Here is a 27,286-nt window from a genome sequence, read left to right on the forward strand (position 1 = left end):
AGAGAGAGAGAATGTACTGCTCAGTGTCACGTGAAGGCTCAATATGTGGGATATGATCTTCCATATACGACTGGGAAACTTTGGATACCTCTGCCTCTTGTAGAACTATTGCTCCATGTTCGTTTTGCTTATAGTATTTCTCTCTGATTTCCACAGTGTGTGTACTATTTGTTACACAACTCAGCACATTTAGAAATTTTTATATCTGTATGGGAGTATATGTGATGTGTAAGAGCAATCCAACTTTGAGTTAATAGATCTTAACTTTTTATTATTATTATTATTATTATTATTATTACTATTATTATTTTCCATCTTCCTGGATGACTGGTTGTGAGGCAGACATGCCACTGCTGTCTTGAAACTAACATTTATCACCTTTTACAGCATTTTCGCAAATGATGATATCAGTTATGCAATACTTACTTTAGTGTTGCTGATTGCTTCCATAATTTCAAGTGACAGACTACTTTAATGACAGTCATCATGAGGCTTTTGTTATATATTATCAGATATTGGTCAGCATCTAGTAAACTTCATGGCATATACTTCTTCAACAATAACTCAATAGATTGCTCTGCTTATTGGATGAAACAGTTTCTAGGCTGTCAATCACTTCTCCGGTGACTGTCAGATGGAGGCTGTTGTCAGTTTTGTTTCGCCTTCATGCTAATTAGGGCAAAAACGAAGGACAGACATGTGCTCTGTACGTCGCCTTGAAGAGTCACACATGGTCTCGCGGTTCTAGGCGCTCAGTCCGGAACCGCGCGACTGCTACGGTCGCAGGTTCGAATCCTGCCTCGGGCATGGATGTGTGTGATGTCCTTAGGTTAGTTAGGTTTAAGTAGTTCTAAGTTCTAGGGGACTGATGACCGCAGCTGTTAAGTCCCATAGTGCTCAGAGCCATTTGAAGAGTCACACATTGTCACAGCTTCATTAAGTGAAACTACCTCATTAGCTCTTTCCTCATCTGCTTGTGTCATATCCCAGTATTGCAGTAAACCTCACTTTTCACCAACTAGACAATTTGTTTCACTCGTTGTAGAGTTTAAATTGGTAAAATGATAGCTTCCCTAGGTTTTATCCAATAAATTTTCTCTTTCCTCTTATTTTTACCAGTTGTTATGGGGGACATTTTTTCCATGTGACATTATCCAAGCGAAATGAATACGCATTATTTGTAAGAAAGAAAACCGTATCTGAAGTTATTGACTAAAATTTAAGATAAAACTAACTGCTTCTGCACAAAGATTTATTTATCCACCCTAAAGAGGAGCAGGTTTCTAGGATGCAAATGCATGCTGTCACACACTCCACACACAGTTGGCAAATTTGACTGTGATGTGCTGAAACTGCAGCACCCAGACTGTCTTCTCTGGGTGCTTTGCAAGATGTGCCTGCCAGTCTCTTTCGAGGCTGCGGCCTTCCATATAACATGTCAGAGCCCAGTCAGTGAGGATCGCCCAGAAACAGAGCTCCACAGCTGGAGTGTTGGTCAGCGGCTGACTGCATGCAGGTTCACTTCTGTTGTCACAGCCTGCAGCCACACCCGTCAGTCAGCGATCTGCCCCTGGCAGTTCGGCATCCCCACCAGTGCTCTCTACCACACCTGGCACTTCTTTTCAGGATTCATGCCGGAGCCGAGCGGACAGCTGAAGTCTTCAGCAAATTCGGGACGGTTGGCGAACGGGCCCAGCACACGGAAGCGGTCAGGGGAGTGCACTCCGGTCGTAATTTCTTGTTGCAACTTCTCGGTGCGGTACCTGTGAATGCATCGAAGCAGATACTGTAACTTATTTTCATGCCTTGTTATTTAACTGCCAAAAATGAGGGCAACAAAGTATCACTGTTCAGATGAGATTGGTGACAACTCAAATACTGGTACCAAACTTAAAAAAAAAGAAAGATTGTAGCAATTCCTTAAACAAGAGGACTTTTAACTACAACTTCCATGACAAAAATACTTACAGAACTAAATTTATAAATATTTTTAGAACATAGTTACTTTGCATGGCAAGACAGGTATTCCAGCTGTTGGCAAGCTTATGATGTATGTGTGTAACACATACATACATGATACAAATATAAATTAATACTGTGTATAGTAAATACCCAGAGCACAAAAGATAAGTCCAGTAAATACACCTGAACACCATGCAAACATAAACACATACAGTGTAAACACACATGCACACTGTGTTTACACACAAACAGACATACATACACACAAAAAGACATATATACACTCCTGGAAATGGAAAAAAGAACACATTGACACCGGTGTGTCAGACCCACCATACTTGCTCCGGACACTGCGAGAGGGCTGTACAAGCAATGATCACACGCACGGCACAGCGGACACACCAGGAACCGCGGTGTTGGCCGTCGAATGGCGCTAGCTGCGCAGCATTTGTGCACCGCCGCCGTCAGTGTCAGCCAGTTTGCCGTGGCATACGGAGCCCCATCACAGTCTTTAACACTGGTAGCATGCCGCGACAGCGTGGACGTGAACCGTATGTGCAGTTGACGGACTTTGAGCGAGGGCGTATAGTGGGCATGCGGGAGGCCGGGTGGACGTACCGCCGAATTGCTCAACACGTGGGGCGTGAGGTCTCCACAGTACATCGATGTTGTCGCCAGTGGTCGGCGGAAGGTGCACGTGCCCGTCGACCTGGGACCGGACCGCAGCGACGCACGGATGCACGCCAAGACCGTAGGATCCTACGCAGTGCCGTAGGGGACCGCACCGCCACTTCCCAGCAAATTAGGGACACTGTTGCTCCTGGGGTATCGGCGAGGACCATTCGCAACCGTCTCCATGAAGCTGGGCTACGGCCCCGCACACCGTTAGGCCGACTTCCGCTCACGCCCCAACATCGTGCAGCCCACCTCCAGTGGTGTCGCGACAGGCGTGAATGGAGGGACGAATGGAGTCGTGTCGTCTTCAGCGATGAGAGTCGCTTCTGCCTTGGTGCCAATGATGGTCGTATGCGTGTTTGGCGCCGTGCAGGTGAGCGCCACAATCAGGACTGCATACGACCGAGGCACACAGGGCCAACACCCGGCATCATGGTGTAGGGAGCGATCTCCTACACTGGCCGTACACCACTGGTGATCGTCGAGGGGACACTGAATAGTGCACGGTACATCCAAACCGTCATCGAACCCAACGTTCTACCATTCCTAGACCGGCAAGGGAACTTGCTGTTCCAACAGGACAATGCACGTCCGCATGTATCCCGTGCCACCCAACGTGCTCTAGAAGGTGTAAGTCAACTACCCTGGCCAGCAAGATCTCCGGATCTGTCCCCCATTGAGCATGTTTGGGACTGGATGAAGCGTCGTCTCACGCGGTCTGCACGTCCAGCACGAACGCTGGTCCAACTGAGGCGCCAGGTGGAAATGGCATGGAAAGCCGTTCCACAGGACTACCTCCAGCATCTCTACCATCGTCTCCATGGGAGAATAGCAGCCTGCATTGCTGCGAAAGGTGGATATACACTGTACTAGTGCCGACATTGTGCATGCTCTGTTGCCTGTGTCTATGTGCCTGTGGTTCTGTCAGTGTGATCATGTATCTGACCCCAGGAATGTGTCAATAAAGTTTCCCCTTCCTGGGACAATGAATTCACGGTGTTCTTATTTCAATTTCCAGGAGTGTACAATCTCAAACATACATGCACACTGAAAAACACGTTTACACACACACACACACACACACACACACACACACACACACACACACACACATGCACCCAGACAAAACATACATGTGTTGTTTTTCTCTGCAGTCTAAAAGTGGGTTCAATGTAGTTCTCCACACCAGTGTACCCTGTGCAGGCCTCTCCATCTCTGAGCAACTGCTAAGCTAGGGATGCCAGTTATCGCTGAAACAACCAGTTTTTGGCTATATAATCTTTTCTGTGTCAATTTAATCTGACTGTTAAAACTGCTCAAAAAACTGATTTCTGAAATAACCGAATTTCTGGTTTTTTCTATTATCTCCTGTAATAAACATGGAAATCGAAGGAAGACTGAAAAATTTTGACTCTCTCAATTTCGAGATACATAGGATTGAAACATTAAATTAGATACATAGGTAAAGAAAAGAGAACTTAGTCTGTTCACTACTTTTCTCGAAACGTTATAAGTGGTAGAATACTAGTCTATAAAAAAATCACCTTTATCCGCCAACTGATTGTAATTTTTTAAAACTCTACCCAAAAGTCACGTGTGTTCAGGGATTGTACCACTATTTGGACATTACGAATAGTCAGTGCTAGAGTGAAAACTGAGCTTGAAGATGTCTTTTTTCCTTGTTAATTTGTCCATTTTCAAGGACTACAGGCAAAGAAGGGCACATTATGTAGATACATGTGCTACATCAGTTACCAGTTCTTTCTAGTTTTATTGTATACTCTTAACGAATTGTCTGTGAGTTTTTAATTTTTTACTGGTACCTCAGTTTGCTTACTATTATTAGTTCATAGAAATGACAGACAAATATTTAATCTTTCACTTCTACATCATAAAAATATCTCCAGACTAGGCTTGGTGCCACTCTGCAGAGGAACTGCCGTACAGGCCAGGTAGGGGACCAAGCTTTGCACACAGTACGTACACCGCGTGCCTTAAGGCACGGCGCACAGCGACAGGGATGCTATTGTCTCAGCAGTGCTGTACCGATTGTTATGCCACGTGTTTGTTGCTGGTTTCTGTCGGCATTATTATCAAAATAGCACTTATCACTTTCACGTTTTGTATGACAATGCAATATTTCTGACCAATGCAAATTTTACAAAAAAAAATCATTTAAATTTTGGCACGGTTGCTATTTCTTGCTGATATTTCAGTTTGTTTACTAGGTTAACATTAAATAACAAAAAACACCTATTATAACTGAGACCAAAGAAATACCTGATAATACCTGTTATTCAGACCTAAAATAGTGGTACTGGTTTTAGCCAGCCGTTTTTCCCCTTCCCTATACTGGGCCCTACAGCCACAAGAACTTGTTTTCTGCAGCCCGTCTTCGGCCTTCCTCCACAACATTTACCACATACCTCACAACAATATACACTGTTATATGTAAATACCTCTGGAGCTTCAAAAGGTGAGTGCAAGAAAACTACAAAGTGTACAGAAAAAGACTGGCCAGTTGCGAGTAGGATTCACGCACTGACTGTTCTGTAAAAACCTAACTATGTATATGTAGACAGTTCATCCATTCTGAGAATTGAGAATCTCGAATATTTTTGAATGTTATTGACACTGGTAATGGCGAGATATCAGTCCCAGGGAATCCGAGACTAACAAGCATGTTTTGATTTCAATAACAGAAATGTTACATAAAGTCTTGCAGAAGGCAAGATGACCATTATAGACAAGGAATGACTTTATTGCCCATATGATGCATTTCAGAATTAATCCGTCATCAGATATCTGGGAGTGATTACTGCACGTTAATATGGAGAAACCATTATCTACATGCAGGAATCCCTCCCGGCTATATGACGCTGGATAAATTCCTAAACATGCCATACGAGCAACAAATTCATTCCTCACCCGACGTTTGACTTTTACCATTGCGACCCACTCAGCCTACATGCACAGCTACTGACTGTTTTAATTTCAAGTCTGGCACCGGATAACAAATGACAAAAGAAATCATTTTTTTGTGAGATACACTCCTGGAAATTGAAATAAGAACACCGTGAATTCATTGTCCCAGGAAGGGGAAACTTTATTGACACATTCCTGGGGTCAGATACATCACATGATCACACTGACAGAACCACAGGCACATAGACACAGGCAACAGAGCATGCACAATGTCGGCACTAGTACAGTGTATATCCACCTTTCGCAGCAATGCAGGCTGCTATTCTCCCATGGAGACGATCGTAGAGATGCTGGATGTAGTCCTGTGGAACGGCTTGCCATGCCATTTCCACCTGGCGCCTCAGTTGGACCAGCGTTCGTGCTGGACGTGGAGACCGCGTGAGACGACGCTTCGTCCAGTCCCAAACATGCTCAATGGGGGACAGATCCGGAGATCTTGCTGGTCAGGGTAGTTGACTTACACCTTCTAGAGCACGTTGGGTGGCACGGGATACATGCGGACGTGCATTGTCCTGTTGGAACAGCAAGTTCCCTTGCCGGTCTAGGAATGGTAGAACGATGGGTTCGATGACGGTTTGGATGGACCGTGCACTATTCAGTGTCCCCTCGACGATCACCAGTGGTGTACGGCCAGTGTAGGAGATCGCTCCCCACACCATGATGCCGGGTGTTGGCCCTGTGTGCCTCGGTCGTATGCAGTCCTGATTGTGGCGCTCACCTGCACGGCGCCAAACACGCATACGACCATCATTGGCACCAAGGCAGAAGCGACTCTCATCGCTGAAGACGACACGTCTCCATTCGTCCCTCCATTCACGCCTGTCGCGACACCACTGGAGGCGGGCTGCACGATGTTGGGGCGTGAGCGGAAGACGGCCTAACGGTGTGCGGGACCGTAGCCCAGCTTCATGGAGACGGTTGCGAATGGTCCTCGCCGATACCCCAGGAGCAACAGTGTCCCTAATTTGCTGGGAAGTGGCGGTGCGGTCCCCTACGGCACTGCGTAGGATCCTACGGTCTTGGCGTGCATCCGTGCGTCGCTGCGGTCCGGTCCCAGGTCGACGGGCACGTGCACCTTCCGCCGACCACTGGCGACAACATCGATGTACTGTGGAGACCTCACGCCCCACGTGTTGAGCAATTCGGCGGTACGTCCACCTGGCCTCCCGCATGCCCACTATACGCCCTCGCTCAAAGTCCGTCAACTGCACATACGGTTCACGTCCACGCTGTCGCGGCATGCTACCAGTGTTAAAGACTGCGATGGAGCTCCGTATGCCACGGCAAACTGGCTGACACTGACGGCGGCGGTGCACAAATGCTGCGCAGCTAGCGCCATTCGACGGCCAACACCGCGGTTCCTGGTGTGTCCGCTGTGCCGTGCGTGTGATCATTGCTTGTACAGCCCTCTCGCAGTGTCCGGAGCAAGTATGGTGGGTCTGACACACCGGTGTCAATGTGTTCTTTTTTCCATTTCCAGGAGTGTATATAACCAAAATTAACCATTTTAGGGTTTTTTTTTCTTTGAGTGTACTGTGAAACCCTGCTTATCGCCAAATTTCATGATTCTAGGCCAGCAGGAAATACCCTATAGGTACTGATGAGTGAGTTTGTATTAAAATATGTGAAATAAATGACTGCATCCTTTGACTGCAATGACTTAGAAGCTCCACTGTATTACTATGCTAAGGCACTACAGGCATCGGTGTATGATATAAATTTAAATTTCCTATTTGTACCAGTTCCTGAGAAAAAATGTCTGTGACAGCCAGACAGAAGGACGACAAGATGAATCTACAAGGAAGGGCTCCGTTCGCATCGACTGAGTTACACAGCCCTGAGAATGACACATATAAGTGGGCAGGACACGTCTCCAAGTTTCTATCTGTAGTACATCTCATTGCATAGTTGCACTAGAGAGTAGGAGTGTCAGAACACGTACAAAAATCATCCACTTCAACTCGTCACATCAAATTTGTTCGCTCCTGCAGGTGGAGAAAACAACAGTTTGCCACATCGTAAGTGATGCACACCTCTAATGCGAGTTACAAACTTGGTGACAGTCTCCATCTACTGTTCAGTATCTGTTTTCTATATATCTTACAGTTTTCAGCAGTTATCTTCTGAAATCTAGACGTTACCCGTGAATAAACCTGTGTTGCACATATACACCATGAATTGCATGGCAGAGGGTACATTCCCACTGTACCGTATGTGACGGTTTCATCCTATTTCATTAGCAAGCGGAATGCAGCAAGAATGTCTGCTTAAACGCCTCTATCCTCTCTGTAAATAGTTGAATCTGGATCTGAGGTCCCCACTGGAAAGATATGTACGAGACCGTGGAATATTCCTAGATTCACGTCTCACATCTGCTTCTTGACATATCTCTATTGTGACTCATTGGAACTTTCAGAATGTTCTGTGTCATAGTTAACGAACGGCATTATCTTAAAAAGGTCTAAGGTTACTATTTATTTTGTCTGCCCTGTCATTAATATACAAATAGAACATCAACGATCAACTGGGGCATGACTCTCATTACTTTTTCACCTGTTGATGACCGTCCATCCAAGACAGGGAGGACTGGACGCCATAAGAGGAGGATAATTCATTGCTGTCAACAAAAATATTGTGTCTGTGGAGGTTGAAACTGAGTCTGACTGTGAAGTTCTCTGGACGAAAGTGGCAAGCCTATGTAAACTAAACTATCAGATGTCTTTGCCGCTCACCAGATTCTGCTGTAAAAATTGTCGAATCATTCTGGAAACATCCCCCAGGCTGTGGTTAAGCCATGTCTCCACAATATCCATTCTTTCAGGAGTGCTAGTTCTGCAAGTTCTGCAGGAGAGCTCCTCTAAAGTTTGGAAGGTAGGAGACCAGATACTGGCAGAAGTAAAGCTGTGAGGATGGGGCGTGAGTCGTGCTTGGGTAGCTCAGATGGTAGAGCACTTGCCCGTGAAAGGCAAAGATCCCGAGTTCGAGTCTCGATCCAGCACACAGCGGTTCTAGGCGCTTCAGTCTGGAACCGCGTGACCGCTACGGTCGCAGGTTCGAATCCTGCCTCGGGCATGGTTGTTTGTGATGTCCTTAGGTTAGTTAGGTTTAACTAGTTCTAAGTTCTAGGGGACTAATGACCTCTGCAGTTGAGTCCCATAGTGCTCAGAGCCATTTGAACCATTTTTTTTCTAACGACTGGTTATCTGCTCTTTCTGTCATAAATAATCTGCTAGCCTTCTTGGTGGATTTAATAACTGTAGTAGTGATTGTTGCTGTGATGACATCGTGATTACTAATTACAGTCTCTATACGAACACATTTGATAGGTTCAGACCTGAATGGAATTTTCACTCTGCAGCATAGTATGCACTGATATGATACTTCCTGGCACATAAAAACTGTATGCTGGACCGAGACTCGAACTTGGGGCTAGTGTTTCACAGGCAAGTGCTCCACCAGCTGGTATGCAAAGGCCCCAAATTCAAGTGTTGATCTGGCATGAAGTTTTAATCTGCCAGGAAGTTTCAAGGTCAGACCTGTTTATAACAGCAAGGTCTAAAATATTTCCATTTTGTGTCTAACTGGCTGTTCAAGACAGTTTTCAGAAAACATGTTCAAAAGTAGTGGCTGCCCAAAGCTCGTGCAATAGATCTATTTAGATGTCCCGGGCATGGCTGTGTGTGATGTCCTTAGGTTAGTTAGGTTTATGTATTTCTAAGTTCTAGGGGACTAATGACCACAGATGTTAAGTTCCATAGTGCTCAGAGCCATTTGAACCATTTTTTTTCTATGTGAGTGGCCCGAAGGCTTCTTAAAAAACAGAACCCGGTATGTTGTCTACGACGGCGGGTATTCATCAGAGAGGAGGGTATCCTCAGGAGTGCCCTGAGGAAGTGTGATACGACCGCTGTTGTCCTCTATACACATAAGCGATTTGGCTGACAGGGTGGGCAGAAATCTGCAGTTATTTGCTGATGATGGTGTGACGTACGGTAAGGTGCTCAAGTGGAGTGACTGCAGGAGAACATGAGCCTACTTAGACAAAATCTCTAGTTCGTGTGAAGAGTGGCAGCTTGCTGTAGATGTATAAAACTATAAGCTGATACCGGTGAGAGGGAAAAAACAATCCTGTAATGTTTGAATACACCATTAGTAGTGGCCTGCTTGCATTAGCAGTTGCCTGCTTGACACAGTTGTTGTTGTGGTCTTCAGTCCTGAGACTGGTTTGATGCAGCTCTCCATGCTATTCTATCCTGTGCAAGCTTCTTCATCTCCCAGTACCTACTGCAACCTACATCCTTCTGAATCTGCTTAGTGTATTCATCTCTTGGTCTCCCTCTACGATTTTTACCCTCCACGCTGCCCTCCAATGCTAAATTTGTGATCCCTTGATGCCTCAAAACATGTCCTACCAACCGATCCCTTCTTCTAGTCAAGTTGTGCCACGAACTTCTCTTCTCCCCAATCCTATTCAATACCTCCTCATTAGTTACGTGATCTACCCACCTTATCTTCAGCATTCTTCTGTAGCACCACATTTCGAAAGCTTCTATTCTCTTCTTGTCCAAACTGGTTATCGTCCATGTTTCACTTCCATACATGGCTACACTCCATACAAATACTTTCAGAACCGACTTCCTGACACTTAAATCTATACTCGATGTTAACTAATTTCTCTTCTTCAGAAACGATTTCCTTGCCATTGCCAATCTACATTTTATATGCTCTCTACTTCGACCATCATCGGTTATTTTACTCCCTAAATAGCAAAACTCCTTTACTACTTTAAGTGTCTCATTTCCTAATCTAATCTCCTCAGCATCACCCGATTTAATTTGACTACATTCCATTATCCTCGTTTTGCTTTTGTTGATGTTCATCTTATATCCTCCTTTCAAGACACTGTCCAATCCGTTCAACTGCTCTTCCAAGTCCTTTGCTGTCTCTGACAGAATTACAATGTCATCGGCGAACCTCAAAGTTTTTACTTCTTCTCCATGAATTTTAATACCTACTCCGAATTTTTCTTTTGTTTCCTTTACTGCTTGCTCAATATACAGATTGAATAATATCGGGGAGAGGCTACAACCCTGTCTCACTCCTTTCCCAACCACTGCTTCCCTTTCATGCCCCTCGACTCTTATAACTGCCATCTGGTTTCTGTACAAATTGTAAATAGCCTTTCGCTCCCTGTATTTTACCCCTGCCACCTTCAGAATTTGAAAGAGAGTATTCCAGTTAACGTTGTCAAAAGCTTTCTCTAAGTCTACAAATGCTAGACACAGTAGTGTCAGTTAAATTTCTGATCGCAGTATTGCAAAGTGATACGAAATGGAATGAGCTCGTTGGATCGGTAGAATGGGTTGGGGGGTTGGGTTGTTTGGGGAAGGAGACCAGACAGCGAGGTCATCGGTCTCATCGGATTAGGTAAGGATGGGGAAGGAAGTCGGCCGTGACCTTTCAAAGGAACCATCCCAGCATTTGCCTGGAGCGATTTAGGGAAATCACGGAAAACCTAAATCAGGATTGTCGGACGCGGGATTGAACCGTCGTGCTCCCGAATGTGAGTCCAGTGTCTAACCACTGCGCCACCTCGCTCGGTTCATCGGTAGAAGGAAGGCGAATACTGGATTTCATCTTATTGGGAGAATTTAAGGGAAGTGTAGCTCGTCTATAAAGGAGACTGCATATGAAATGCTAGTGCAACCCGTACCTGAGTGCTGGTCGAGTGTATGGGATCCACACCATGTCAGATTAAAGGAAGACATCGAAACAATTCAAAGGAGTGCTGCTAGATTTGTTGCCGATATTTTCGATTAGCATGCAAGTATTATGGAGATCCTTTGAGAACTCCAATGGGAATCCCTGGAGGGGAAGATGTTCTATCTGCAAGGAACCACTGAGAAAGTTTAGGGAACCAACACTTAATGCTGTCTGCCGTATGTTTCTACTGCTGCCAATGTTCATTTCGCGTAAGGACCACGAAGATCCGATAAGGTAAATTGGGCTGGCGTGAAGGAATATAGCAGAAGAGGAAGGGGAAAAGGTACCCTCCACCACGCACCGTGTGGTGGTTTGCGGAGTTTGTGTTTAGATGTAGAAGATAACATGCTGTGTCCTCACTACCTAGTGAATCTGCGTCAACCATTTGTGGTGACCCCACATTTCGTTGCCACAAAGCACCAGTACTGCAAAACTAACGGGCACACAGAATGCACACAGGGAGTGCGAGGATGAGGCAGCCACTACTGACTTCTTGCACCAGGTCTGCGCGGCGGACAGCCAGAACATCTGCCGCGGGGAGAGGCCGGCCAGCGCTGGCAGCCTCGGCTCTGATTGGCCGGTGCGGCGCTCCACGGCGAGGTAGGCGCGGTACGCCTCCTTGATGCCACCGTTGTCCGCGATGTTCTCACCCTGCGTGTTGATCCCATTCAGCTGCAACACAATCCTATACCATCAGTCGGTATCATGCACATGATGGTCACCCATGCATTGGACTGTGGGAACTGATTGCTATAAAACAGCATGCACGTTCTATTATTTCCATCAACATATAGATTGCTGGGAAAAAATTAGTACACCCTTTTATAGGTTTCTAATTCACTCAACATTTATTGATGCAACAGTGCATATGGAGTGCACGATACAATTACATTCAGAGATCAACAGCACAAGCAGTTCTGAGGTACCCATGATGATGCACCCATATCACGTGGGTGTAGCCTCTACGGTCGGCAATGCAGATGCTGACTCTGGCACCCAGTCGATTGTACAGATGGCAAATACTGTCCTGGGATACGTTATCCCATACCCAATCGACCTGATTATGTAATTCTGTAAGAGTTGTCGGTTGACAAGTCACACAAGTCGCTTCTCGCCCCAACATATCCCGCACGTGCCGGGTTGGAGGTAAGGTTGGAGATTGTGCTGTACGGGAAAGTTGGTGCACATATTGCAGAGAACTATGAGTTTCACAGGCAGTGTTCCTGTCGGAACAGCATATCACGTTCCTGTTGCAAGAATGGCAGAAGAATAAGTCCACAATATTCTGCATGTACCGAGTGCTGGTTAGCGTCACCTCCAGAAACACCGAGGTGAACGAGAGTCGTACCCTATCACACCCCAGACCATGAGGCCTCGGGTGGGGCCAGTTTCTCTCGGACGAATACACACTGAGAGACAGTGCTCACCAGGTCTACATCGTACGTGCGAACGTCTACAGCTACATCTAAGTGATTACCCTGCTATTCACAATAAAGTACCTGGCAGAAGGTTCAATGAACCACTTTCAAGCTGTCTCTCTACTGTTCAACTCTAGAACGGCACGCGGGAAAAACGAGCACTTAATTTTTTCTGTACGAGCCCTGATTTCTCTTATTCTATCGTGATGATCATTTATCCCTATGTAGGTGCGTGGCAACAGATGTTTTCACAATCGGAGGAGAAAACTGGTGATTGAAATTTCGTGAGAAGATCTCGTCGAAACGAAAAACGCCTTTGTTTCGATGATTCCCACTCCAATTCACGTATCATGTCTGTGACACTATCTCCCCTATTTCGTGACAATGCAAAACGAGCTGCCCTTCTTTGTACGTTTTCGATGTCATCCGTCAGTCCCGCCTGATGCGGATCCCACAACGCACAGCAATACTCAAGGATAGGGCGGACAAGCGTGGCGTAAGCAGTCTCTTTGGTAGACCTGTTGCACCTTCTACGTGTTTTGCCAATGAATCGCATGCTCTACCCACAATTTTATCTATGTGATTGTTCCAATGTAGGTTATGTATAATTGTAATCGCTAAGTATTTAGCTGAATTTACAGCCTTCAGATTTGTGTGACTTATCGCACAATCGAAATTTAGCTGATTTCTTTTAGTACTCATGTGAATAACTTCACACTTTTCTTTATTCAGGTTCAATTGCCACTTTTCGCTCCATACAGATATCTTATCTAAATCATTTTGCAAGTTGTTTTGATCATCGGATGACTTTACAAGACGGTAAATGGCAGCATTATCTGCAAAGAATCTAAGACGGCTACACAGAATGTCTCCTGTGTCAGGAACAATAGAGGGCCTATAACACTTCCTTGGGGAACGCCGGATATTACCTCTGTTTTACTCGATGACTTTCCGCCTATTACTACGAACGGATCCAGTCGCGCAACTGAGGCGATACTCCGTAGACACGCAATTTGGTTAGAAGACGCTTATGAGGAACGGTGTCAAAAGGCTTCTGGAAATCTAAAAATATGGAATCAATCTGACATCCCCTGTCGATAGCACTTATTACTTCAGCTGTGTGCAGGCAGAATCTCGTTCATCACTGAAGACTACGGCGCGTCATTCTGTCTTCCAAGTGATCCTCTGACAGCACCAGTCAAGGCGTGCAGATCAATGCAGTGACGTGACTGGAAGACAAGCTGGAGGTGTGTGTGCCTCTAGTCCCACTGTTAATAACCAGATCAAAACAGTCTGTGTTGACACGTCTTGGCTGACAAGCCCTCTTATCTGTGCCGTGGTAGCTGTACGATCTGTTACGCTGCACCATTCGTCGATGCTGGTGGGCACTCGTGCTGTGTGGACGTCCAGAACCTTGTCCACGGACGTGAGAATGTTCAGCTGACCACCGATACCAGTGCCATTGCACAACTGGTGCAGCATGTCGAACTTGTGAGGCAGTTCTCCGAAATAACCATCCCGTCACTCTGGAGGCCACAGTTTGACCCCTCTCAAACTCGCTCAGTCGCCTGTAGGAAGCATTAGGCATCTCCATGGTTGCCTGCTTGCTTCACACATTTGCATTGCACTGAGGCTTCTGGCTGTGTGAATTCCCCATTAAAGGGTAGACACAGATGACATTCTGGTAGCTATGCCATTATGCTATCTTTTGGCGGGTGATGCTGAAAACATGTATGCCTCCATCAGATCAAAACTGATGTCGCCTTTCTGGGTGTACCAATTTTTTTCCCAGCAGTGTATACCGAAGAACAGATTGTAAATGATGCAACATTACAGTGGTTTGTTCACATTAAATTTGTAAATTGCCTCAGATGAGATGCACCTCATTACAATGATGATTACAGAAATAAGACTACTGAAGAATGATAGATGACATTCATCTTCAGAAGTATGATGATTGGTCAAAAGGGGCAGGTGAATGTGTCACGTAAAAGACATTTTCACAGTAAATGGTCACCACCTCTGTAGCTTAATGGTTGCAATGCAATCTTCTGTATTGAAGGACCCATGTTAGAATCTCAGATTCTTTCTGAGCTAGGGAGGTCTGGTACGGTGTCTACTCAGCCTTCTGAGATGAAATGAGCAGCTTCTTGTATAAGCAAGATGTGGTACCATCAGGATTGATCTAACACCAATAAGGGCTGAAGGGTTTGGCAACATGCCGATTATATGGCCTATGATCATAGATCAGTCCTCGTATCTTGCTGTAGGCAGCAGTTGGCCAACTGGATGTGGCCTAAGGCCTAATGCATGAGTGGTGTTTGCATTTACGTAAATGTTGATTTGTCAAAGGGCGCAAAGAAATATGTCAGGTGACATCCATCTCCACACAAATTATTAGTAAAATGGGGCAGTCAAATGTCACAGATAATACGCATCTCCACCAGAATGGTGATTAATCGATGGTAAACTTAAAAGCAACGGATGAGCTGTACTTCATCAGGGGCAGTCAAATATGACAGACGAGATGTATCTTGATTAGAGCGGTGGATACTCATATAGGGTAGTAAAATGTGCCAGATGGCATCTTCACCAGACTGTTGATTACTCAGATGGGGCAGTCGACTGTGCCAGGTTAAATCCACTCTCATTGAAATGGTTAGTCAAATGGGGCTGCAAATGTGGACGATACGATGCATATTCTTCAAAACGATTAGCCAAATGGAGCAGCCATCAGTGGCAGATTAAATGGACTCTCCATTAGAATGGTGATTACTCAAATGTGCTAGATGATGTGAATCTTCATTGAAATTATGATTAGTCAAATAGGAGAAACTGAGGCTCACATAGTTGATTTCAAAACTGGGAGCAGTGTGGCTACTTTTTTCCAAGAAGAGCAGGGTAAGTAATATTTTGGAGAAGAAGGTGGTCAGTCAACACAGCAGGTGTACTCACGTGCATGCCCGCCTGTTCGTCGGTGAAGTTTCCATACTGCCTTCTTCAGGTACTTGTCACGGGTCACAGGATCCCACCAGTCCACAAGGTTCCCGTCCTTGTCAAACTGACGGCCCTGGAGAGTTTTGATGCATTAGAGGTACGTAAAACAAATTAATTATAGTGCAACTTTTTTTTTTAGTGTTTCAGCTACCGACATTACTCCCGTACTTGCTTTCCATTCCATTCCTGAATGGTGCATAGGAGGAATGGTTGACAAGCTTCCACATGAGTTCGAATCTCTCATATTTTACATGCTGAATAAAATCTTTCACACTGACTGTTAAAATACTTTTAATAAAATGTCACTGCCAACTTCACATCAACAGAGATGCATCTTTAGATGATGGGTTTTGTAAGCAGTTATGACACAGCAGAGTAATTACTTAGAGCCAAATCCCATCATTCATCATCAAGACAGAAACAGATAGCAGGCTAAAAGTGGTAGTCCACGATTAAAGTGATTCAGACGACAGAACGGGCTAGAGCTTTCAGCGTGATATTTGTTTCTGCCTTCAATATGAACAATGGGACTTGACTCTAAGCAATTACTTTGCATGCCATGGCTATTTAGAAAACCTGTCACCTAGAGATGGATCTCTTTTGATGCAAAACCGGTAATGAATTTTTAGTAATAGTATTTTAATAGCCAGAGTGGAAGATTTTATTCACAATGTGGGATTTTGACTGCAGTTGCCCTTTCTTCAAAATAATGTCTTATTTTACCTTCATGGCCTTTCCACAATGCACTTGTAGGATGAAACAATATATTTGTGAGAACATAAGGTAGCGAAATTTTAACAGTAAACCACGCCATGATGCACAGAATCTCTCTTGAACAATATGCCACTGGCGCTTTACAAGCATCTCTGTGGCACTCTCTTCCTAAAGAAACCTGTGACGAAACGTGCTGCTCTTCTTCGTACATCCTCCAGTTCCTCTATCAATGGGATCTGGTATGAATTCCAGAATGAGTAGCAGTACTAAAGCATTGGTCAAACGAGGATTTGCTAGCTTCCTTTGTGGACAGATTACAGTTCCTGTGGACATCTTCCAATTTATCTCAGTGTCATTCACTGTGGTCTAAGAGTGATTAGTAATAAAATGTCCTGGATCTTGAATTAGATCCCAGAAATTGGCTAGATTTAGAATGAAAACCATCAGCAATGGCGGTTGAAGGCTTCTCCATCTTAAACAAGGCATTGTCAAAGTGAGTGGAGGAGCGGACAGAGTTAGAGAGACACTCTTGTCCTTGTTGTGGGAAACTCTCCCTAAAAGGTGGAAGAATCAGCAATGATCAACGGCTTGACAATGCAAAATGCAATGTTAACTACCGCATTAAAGACACTTAATGTTTATCCACAGGACATGTTGACTGTAATTGAAAAAGTGCCATGATGGTCTCCCCATTGGCAAAAGACAGTGGGTTAGTCTGCCATTCACATCTATTGGAAGTAACTGTCAAGGGGGAGGTAATCAGGAGAAAAACATTGAATAACCAGCAAAAAGGGCAACATTCTACAAGCCAGAGTGTGGAATGTCAGAAGGCTGAAAGTGATAGGAAAAACTAGGAAAGGTGAAAAGAGAAAGATACAATCTAGACATAGTAGGAGTGAGCAAAGTGAAATGGAGAGAAGAAAATGGTTTCTTGTCAGATAAATGTAGGGGTAAATTAGGCGAGATACCTATTTTCTGAGTCAGTACACTGAGTTTATGTGGCCTCCAGTTTGTAGCGCTGCGGTCAGTCACTGCCACAGCTAGTTAGGGAGGTGTGCAGCTGTCAGTACACCATTCGGTGGCCAGCTTGTTCTGCTTGTTCAATCTCTGCCGCCAAAGATGTTACAACTCTAGTTCGTTCTCCATACCCCTGTTTAGAGCAAAAATCGCTAAAGTTCGATCTCTGAGCTCACCCTCTCCTGGCCTTCCCCATCCTCTTCCTCCCCACTATTTTCTTCCCTCTTAAGCAAGCTACATCAGTTTGTGGGAAATAGGCCAGTGAGACAGCTAAGCCAAGAAACACATACTTAGAGCTCCTGATTCCTAACTCTGTATTTTACCAGTCACCAAAAATGGAGGTGTGTCCTCCACAGACTATGTCTTGTTGTCTGCACCTCCCCACTTGGCACCAAAATCCAATTCTGATTTGATGTTTTTGTTATTGTTCCATGTCAGTAAAAAATACAAATGACTCCTTGTTAAGCCATGTCACGTTCTTGGAAGCAGTCTAATCAGAGAGTTTGTAAGCCAACACACACACACACACACACACACACACACACACAGCAATGTTGTTTTCTGTATCTCATATGTCTGGCTAGTGAAGTTCAATACGGCCGCGGTGGTCTCGCGGTTCTAGGCACGCAGTCCGGAACCATGAAACTACTACGGTCGCAGGTTCGAATCCTGCCTCGGGCATGGATGTGTGTGATGTCCTTAGGTTAGTTAGGTTTAAGTAGTTCTAAGTTCTAGGGGACTAATGACCTGAGAAGTTGAGTCCCATAGTGCTCAGAGCCATTTGAACCATTTGAAGTTCAATATTTCCACTCCATGTGCTGCAAAGCAAGACACAACATAACCTCAAATAAAATTCACAATGTTATTTCCATGTCTACAATGTTTGCATTGTTTAACAAAATATGTAAAAAAATTGACAGTGTTCGTGTATTTGACAGGCTATGATGCACTTGATGATGAGTGTAGTTCGATCTTTGCACCCCACTTGGTGAATGTTGTGGTAGAACCACAGACTAAATATGATGGTGTTATTTCCATACATTCAAGTTATCTGTATTTCTTTCTTTCTTTTTTTTTTGTAACTGTAGAAAACACATGTTGGTTAAAACTATATGTTAAACAGGCAAGGCAGTAGAAGCTGACAGTTGCAAACAAATTATAATAGATACAAAATGGGGCATATAGTTTCAACTGCCTAGTTTCAACTACTCTTCAAGGTTACAAAACTACACACTTTCAACTACTTTTCAGCATCACCAGGCAAAAGAAATATGCAGATCATCATAAACTGAAGACTTTTTAGGATCTTTTGCAAGGTAATATATAACAAAACAAATATTCTAGTAAAAATGACTATTAATTTATACATATAAATTAACACAAAAACAACTCATTTTTTATTTTTGTTTACTTAGTTTTCACAGCATCTAGCCTAATTTTTAATGTATAATTTAAGTTACATCCAAGTCATCTAATACATTCTCCAACCAGTAATCTGAAAAAAGAAACAAAGAAGAAATGTTCTCTAATTCTTGTACGTATCTAGTTTACTCCTACGCAACTTGTGTAACTAGTATTCCTGAAAGAAAGGTTACTGCAGAGATGTGAATTAGCTACAGGCTGGGAGATTGTTTTCCAGCATGAATTTTCACTCTGCAGCAGAGTGTGCAAAGGCAAGGGATGAGACACCGGCAGAGGTAAAGCTGTGAGGCTGGTTCGTGAGCTGTGTCTGGTAGCTCAGTTGCTAGAGCACTTGCCTGTGAAAGGCAAAGGCTCTGGTTTCGAGTCTGTATACAGCAGGCAGTTTTAATGTGCCAGGAAGTTTCATACCAGTGCACACACTGCCACAAAAATTCATTCTGGAACTGCCTTGTACATTGATGGAAAAAAGTCTCAGCATAAAAAAGTAGTTATTGTAGAGTAATGAAATTTTGAGGATACATTTGTCTAAGTAACATATTTAAGTGATTAAGACTGTATGATCACAGGTTAATGTAAGCGTGAGATAAGCCATTGCAAATGTGATATGCTGGTACATTCATAATTGGCGTAGCAAACAGAATGTTGAATACAAGCATTCAAACTTGCATGAATTTTCTTGTACAGGTACCAGATGTCAGTTTGTGTGATGGAGTTCCATGCCTTGGTCGGTAGATACATTGATGGTGGATGCTGCTTGTGGATGACGCTGGAGTTGTCATCCGATGATGTCGTATATGTGCTCGATTGGAGACAGGTCTGCTGATCGAGCACAGCAAGGCAACATGTTGACACTCTGTAGAGCATGCTGGGTTACAACAGTGGAATGTTGGCGAGCGTTGTCCTTTTGAAAACACCCTGTGGAATGCTGTTCATGAATGGCAGCACAGTAGGTCGAATCACCAGAATGACGTACAGGTTTGTAGTCAGCGTGCACAGGAGAAGCAGGAGAGGGCTCCAGCTGTCCTATTAAATCGCACTCCAGACAACAACTCCAGGAGTAGGTCTGGTGCGTCTAGCATGCAGACATGTTGGTTGCAGGCCGTCAATCAGTATCCATGTAAGCAACATACAGCCATCACTGGGACTGAGGCAGAACCAGTTTTCATCAGAAAACACAAGAGATGTCCACTTCCCCCTCCAACGAGCTCTCGCTTGACACCAGTGAAGTCGCAGATGGCGGTGGTTTGGGGTCAGTGGAATGCAAGGTACAGGGTATATGTTTCGGAGCTGAGCTAACCTAAGGACATCACACACATCCATGCCCGAATGCCCGAGGCAGGATTCGAACCTGCGACCATAGCACTCGCACAGTTCCAGACTGTAGTGCCTAGAACTGCTCAGCCACTCCGGCCGGCAAATCATTATCGAAACTAAACGTATAATTACGTGTGTTTCATCAGTACAGAAACCATTTTGTATCATGCTCATTATGATGGAAGCAGCTTTCACACCCTGTGACAGTTCTCGTGAAAATGTGTCCTTCATTTTGAAATTTCAGAAGGAAACTTTGAGTGACCATTCATCTCTGAGATTTATGGTGTTTGACGGAGTAAATACTAGAACAAACAGGCACAAAATTTTGAAGAACCCAAGCATTGAACCATTTCCGACATTGCACTACATCTAATTGCAGCTTTTCTTGGAATTTACAGTATCATATGCAATGAATTCTCCAATTCTGTCGTTACTGCCTACCATGGAGGCAATTCGAGGGCAATCACTGTGAACCTCATGTCGGATGCCAGACCTGCCCTAAGGCAGTATAACGCACTTGTCAAAAACACTCCCCACATCGACATTTACTGTTTCTGACTGCTGTTAAGTACGCAACATTTAGACCACTTTCAACAGAGCTCTCTGTACCTCGGCAAGCAGTGTGCTAGTATCGCAACTGCAGTCACTGGTTCAATTCTTACTGACAATAATTGATTCTTCTTTCTTTCTATTTGACTTGTATATCACCAAATTAAAAAATAAGTGAATAAAATCACAATTTTTAATGAAAATGACGATTTTTATTTTTACTCTGGGTGTAACTAAATTCCTTCCACAGTGTTTAAAGACAGACTGCTTACACCAAAATAAGAAAAACTGTTGAGTAAATATGGGCTCTAAATACATACATTAAGAATTATGAGCACTAATTCAGTACAAAAGGTGTGTTTCACAGGAACGATGACGAGGAAGAGTTGACAGTTCTTAAGCTAAGTATTTTGGAGCCATCATTTACCAGACATGTTTTTCGTGCATTCGTCAACACTACCTCCTTCTCCTTCCAAAATATGGAAGTCAAAGTGCTTGCAACAGAACAGATATATTTCATAGTATCGTAGATAAACAACTGCTCATACCTAGCAAGATATTCATTTTAGAGCCCATATCATCTGTACTTTTTTCTAGTTTTGATGTAATGAATGGGTATTAAATTGTTCATTTCACACCAAGATATTTCGCAGTTTTCTACTAAATGTTACTTTATTTTCCATAGTCATCTTACAATTCACTTTTTCATGTTTAATTTTAATAATAAACAAAAAATCTAAGATGGCCTGTTCCTGAGGTCTCCGTATCGGATGAATTTCAGCAAATGATTTTCCTTCTTAAGCAATTGATTTCCTGGCAGCAAGCTGCTGAAACGAAAGTTCAGCATCGGTGATGTTGTAAAGTTGTGTTGTCATGGAATAGAAGTTAATGATGTCGCAATGTTCCAGCACATGCTGTAAAGTCTCTGGATGAAGACAACGCAGTTGTTTTTCTTATACTGTTGCATTTCAGTCATAACAAAGAGTTGCTCACACTGGAAACCATTGTGAAGTGCATGGCAAAGGGTACTTCACATTTTAACTCATACTTGGCTTTCTTCCCCTTCCATTAACATATTGAGTGTGGGAAAATTACTGCTTAAACGCTTCTGTATGTGCTGTAATTACTCTGATTTTGTCTTCATGATGTTTATAGGACCGATACACATGAGTATGTAGTGTATTATAGATGGGTTGCACAAGTATTTTGTAAGCAATATCTTTTGTAGAATGAGTGCATTTCCTTAGTGCTCATCAAATGAACCGATGTCTATCACTTTATTTGCCTATGGCTGAGCATTTGTGATCACTACCACAAATTCTTACACGTTAGTGTTTTTGTGAGTTGACTGATTCCAGCTGTACTGTAGTCACGGTATAGTACTTTTCTACACATTGTGCAGTGCACAAACATGCATTTTGAAACATTTAAACAGTTATGTCCCTTTAAAGTTTGTAGTATAAAATGCATATAAAAAATTAGGTACCTCATCGTCAAAGCCGTGTGTGATCTCGTGGCCGATGGTGGAGCCGATGCCGCCATAGTTCATGTACTTGGGACGGTCGGCGCTGAAGAACACACCCTGTAGGATACCTGCTGGAATCCCTGCGGAAGATCACACACACTTCCATCACTGCACGTATTGCTGCTCTGGTCAAAATTTTCTCCATCAATAAGTGATAGTTACTAACTAACATTCATTTCTCTTACTCCAATAACAAGCCTCAAATATACGAAAAGATCACTGAATACATGATCATGTGGCACCATGGGAAATTATAATGTGAATAAAGTTTGCAGAAACACGTCCAAAGCAGTGTATGTCGACTTACAGATGCTTCGAGTTGGTTGGTGGAATGCATTACTGTGACTCTGGAGAGTGACTGAAACATATGGAACGTTGCTGACAGTAGCTGACATCATCATCATCTTCATCATAACTATCAACAATAACAACATCAATCATTTGATTCCCACTGCTGGATATGCCCATTTCCCCAGAATTATCCACGTATACATGCATCCCTATCGCTCCAGCACAATTTTGAGGTGTCATCCCATCATATCTCACCGAGTCATTGCCTCTGCCTTCCCCACCTCCGACAGTCCAGTAGAGAACTTCTTCACTCCATCTGCCCTCATGGTCCTGACTAGATGCCTCACTCACCACCATCTCATTCTCATCACCACAGTCACCACACCATGTCTCTCTCCCCCTCTCTGTATCCCCCTGATACGTCTGCTGGTCTCCCTGTCTTTGCCAGTAGCTGGCAACAAGCATCTCCCTGTCGCTTGCTGGGTAACAATTAGTTTTTGAATAGTTCTCACCTTTAAACTGCCGTAAGTCACAGCTGGTGACATGCAATAATTACGGAAATTCCATTTGAGAGAAATAACAAGCATCATTTGACATTGCATGGAGTTCCATATGGCTGACGCACTAATAAGCATCCCTGACATAGAGAAACAACTGAAGGTGCTGAAAACAAATATGTCGCCAGGTCCGGACAGAATCCCAATTCAGTTTTACAATGAGTACTCTACTTCATTGTCCCCTTACTTAGTTTACAATTATCGCAAATCTCTCGACTGGTGCAAAGTGCCGAGCGACTGGAAAAAGCAGAGGTGACTCCTGTACATAACAAGCGCAAAAGGACAGACCCACAAAATTACAGGCCAGTATCCTTAACATCGGTTTGCTGCAGAATTCTAGAGCATATTCTGAGTTTGAATATAATGAATTTCCTAGAGAGCAAAAAGCTCATGTAGTGTTCTTGAACCCATAGCCCATCAGCATCTATACTTCAATTAGACGACTGGTTTAAATATATACTGAGCTTGAATGCTGGTAGTGATAGAAGTGATAGATATTCATGTGAAGCACAGATACTTAAGGGCTACAGCTGAAGAAGACAATACGATTACAAAGGAAGCAACCATGAAATTTTTACTGACTTATTATTTGTTTTTGCCTTTATGCAATAATGACACAACTGTGGAGAGTTTTCATGGATGAAAACTTGTCAATGATTTCCATGTGGAGATTCTCATGAAGATATTGCTGAAAATGAAGGTGTGTCACATACATCTGAAATACGTTAAATAGGTGCTTTGTCTTAATGTGGTTGATCCTACATGTTTCCTTTCAAACTGTGTTTACAAGGCACAGTTTCCTCATACGTACCCCCACAAATAAGGGTGCAACAGACGTCTTATCCCCACAGTAACTGTCTTCTAGTATTAACAAGACGATATTAAAAATGACGTTCTTCAGTTTTCTTCACACTTAAAGGATTTGAAGGTCAGTGTCTGGACATCAACTTATAAACTTCCTAAAGCAGTAAAATGCAATTAAAAAAAATTGTCTTTGAAGATGAAAATATTTGAGTCCTGTTAAGTACATAACATTTCCAGCTTATTGAAAGAGCCTCTGGCACTGCATATTTGGTGTCAGTGTCTTGTAACTGTGAAGCTGCTACAGTTCTCATCAGTAGCAAGTTTATCAAAAAATTTCATATTTATTAACTCATGTAAATGTGTATTAATAAATAATGAACGATAACTTTTTATGAGAAATAATTAAAAATATTTTTACTTTTAATTAATAATCCTATGAAAATACAACAAATCAAAAGAAATGAAAATACGGCACAACAATGTGAAATGTCAAATAGAAAATAAAATAGTTTTTCTGAAGATTCACAGGTGTAACTGATGAGTATAATTTTTACATTAACATAGAGACTCTTGTATGTGTACAAAATTTTAAATAAAAAACATGAATTATAAATAAAAACAAATCGTTTTTATTAATAAATTGTGATACCATGTTTGTTAACTGATATTTGCATTCAATATTAAACATAGATTTCAAATAAAAGTAAAAGAAAAACTGTTACAGACGTTATTTGAACAAATGACTTCACTTTTACAACACTTGTATGCTATGCACTTAGATACCACAGATTACCTTGTTGTTGTTGTTGTGGTCTTCAGTCCTGCGTCCGGTTTGATGCAGCTCTCCATGCTACCCTATCTTGTGCAAGATTCTTCATCTCCCAGTACTTACTGCAACCTACATCCTTCTGAGTCTGCTTGTGTATTCATCTCTTGGTCTCCCTCTACGATTTTTACCCTCCACGCTGCCCTCCAATGCTAAATTTGTGATCCCTTGATGCCTCAGAACATGTCCTACCAACCGATCCCTTCTTCTTGTCAAGTTGTGCCACAAACTCCTCCCCAATTCTATTCAATACCTCCTCATTAGTTATGTGATATACCCATCTAATCTTCAGCATTCTTCTGTAGCACCACATTTCGAAAGCTTCTATTCTCTTCTTGTCCAAACTATTTATCGTCCAGATTGCCTTAATATGTCTGAAATGTTGTGAACATATCAGAGCTCTCAAACCTTCTGATCTTGAGAGGTGATTGTTTCAAATGTTTTTGAGAATTGTGTCCTACTACTTTAGGAAACTTATGTCTGGGCACTGACTTTCCAATCCTATGTGTGTGGAAAAAATCAAAGAGGGTCACCATGTAAGTTCCCTTTTGAGTCATATTTCTCACTTACCGCTCGCTTCTTGGCTGGAAAGATCTAAGAGATTGACATGACTGAGGGGGGCGGGGGGGGGGGGCAACTTCTTCAGTAGATGACGAAATATGTAAACAAAAAATCATACCCATTACCGTGCCATGCAGAACCATGCAATAATTACAGCAATGAATCTTAGAAATGAGAGCTGTCGATCACTCACAATAGCTACCATTTGGATCGCCTGACACTTGCCGTCCTAGGTTCGATCAGCTGTTACGGCGCAGCATACTCACCTATAGAGTTCTTGAAGGGGTTGTAGTAGGCATTGACCAAGGCTGCATAGCCGTGGTTGATCCAGTCGGTCTTGTTGACAGGCTGCCGCAATTGGCTGAAGGAGTAGTTGGTCTGGAACTTGGTCACGTTGAGCATGCTCTCCAAGTACAGGGATGGGCTGACATCTAGCTACAAGGTTACAGTCTCAAGTAATACACGTGGTGAGTTATTAGCAGAAATGTAGCTTACAAGGAAACAGGTGTATGATGCTCGAGGGAAGACCATGGGACTGCCAATTGTTGGCAGTATAGGGTGGAAGAAATCTGTTTGGTCACAGCTCAGTCTGTCAAGGTTGGGTATTGGTATACAGTAGTTTCCTGACACAGTTCGAGACTACACCAAAGTAACTGATCTAAAGGTTTCCTGTAGGGTATATGGAACATACGATGGTCAGACACTCACTCCCTAGCAACTCTTTAGAAATCCCAGCATATATGTGATGGAAAGGTGGTTTGGTCACAGTTTAAACTGGTGAACCCACCAGTGGGACAGTTTAGGTTTCTGGTAACAGAGAGACCAAGACTTCATATGCCCAGACAGAAGTTTAGAATTGTGTTTCCCAAACTTGAAAGTCTCTGAACTGAGCAGTTTGAACTACACTTTCCCCACAGATCGGTGCACCATATCCGTATGAGAATATACGACATTAACATTGAGGATCGAGGGTTGTGAGACAGTAACACTCGCCGACTGAACTGTCTGGTGTGTCCAGCTTGTGTCAATCACATCAGTCCTACAGTCTTTCTGCACGGCATGCACAACACTCACCTGGAGTAAGTCAGTTAGTCTATCTGTCCGTTGGCATGAGTTAGCCTCTTGTTAGCTCAGTAGGAAATGTCAAACGAAGTAACAAGGAGTTTCAAACGAGAATTTTGTTAACGTGTGGCGTCCAGAGTGGTATTTGCAAAACTGGACTAGAGCAGCACATCCTTAGACCCCAAGCAGTGGCATTTTGAACGAAAAACTGGAATAGTTGCACAGTTTGTGGTCAGTGGCACAGAGTGAGTTGTGTTTATGTTTATCTCATGAGCCATGTAGGGGAACTGTAGAAAATGGCACAGCAAGCAGTGGTCTGGAGGCCACACTGGCAGATTGTGTATGAAACAGCTGACATTCCAGACTGATACTGAGGTGTACAGATGGCCAACCACGATACGACAGTCGTACTCTGGGGCTCTCGAGCACCAGAACTGCCCAGCCTTGTTGTCACTGTCCTGTGACTGCTGCCATCCTCAAAGAAAACTCAAATATTCGCTGCAAACAGCCCAGCAATGGAAAGAACACTTGCAGTGCTTGCCTGAAAGGTACATGTTCACCTGCAATATCCGCTTGTAATATATGTGTATTACAACCAGCCCACATCACCTTGTTTTCACCTGTGATGACGAATGGAGAACTAGTATGTTGCAATAATGAAACTCCATTTTGGGTAAAGGAAATCTGACAATTGTGATCTATAGTTGGGAGGTTTGTAAGATTGGAGAAATGATCAAAAAGTAACAGGATTGTTAAATTTATACACAGTATTTTTCAAACTTTTTTATCTTCTTGGTACTCATGCTTCTGATGTATGTTTTCATTTTCAGTTGTTTTGAATGTT

The 27,286-nt window shown here is 43.3% G+C and overlaps 1 protein-coding gene across 1 annotated transcript in view; it reads right to left on the reverse strand.

Annotated features, from left to right (window-relative positions):
- Nucleotides 1-337: 337 nt before the first annotated feature.
- LOC126213281 (neprilysin-2-like) overlaps nt 338-27,286 on the reverse strand; it is a 408,856-nt gene continuing 381,907 nt past the window's right edge. Inside the window, 6 exon segments of the mRNA XM_049940942.1 lie at nt 338-1,763; nt 11,876-12,057; nt 15,759-15,798; nt 15,800-15,873; nt 22,303-22,421; nt 25,647-25,815. Of these exon segments, the coding sequence (XP_049796899.1) occupies nt 1,601-1,763; nt 11,876-12,057; nt 15,759-15,798; nt 15,800-15,873; nt 22,303-22,421; nt 25,647-25,815 (747 nt within the window). The 3' untranslated portion in view covers nt 338-1,600.

The sequence above is a fragment of the Schistocerca nitens genome, chromosome 11, assembly GCF_023898315.1.
Source record: "Schistocerca nitens isolate TAMUIC-IGC-003100 chromosome 11, iqSchNite1.1, whole genome shotgun sequence".
Taxonomy (NCBI): Eukaryota; Metazoa; Arthropoda; class Insecta; order Orthoptera; family Acrididae; genus Schistocerca; species Schistocerca nitens.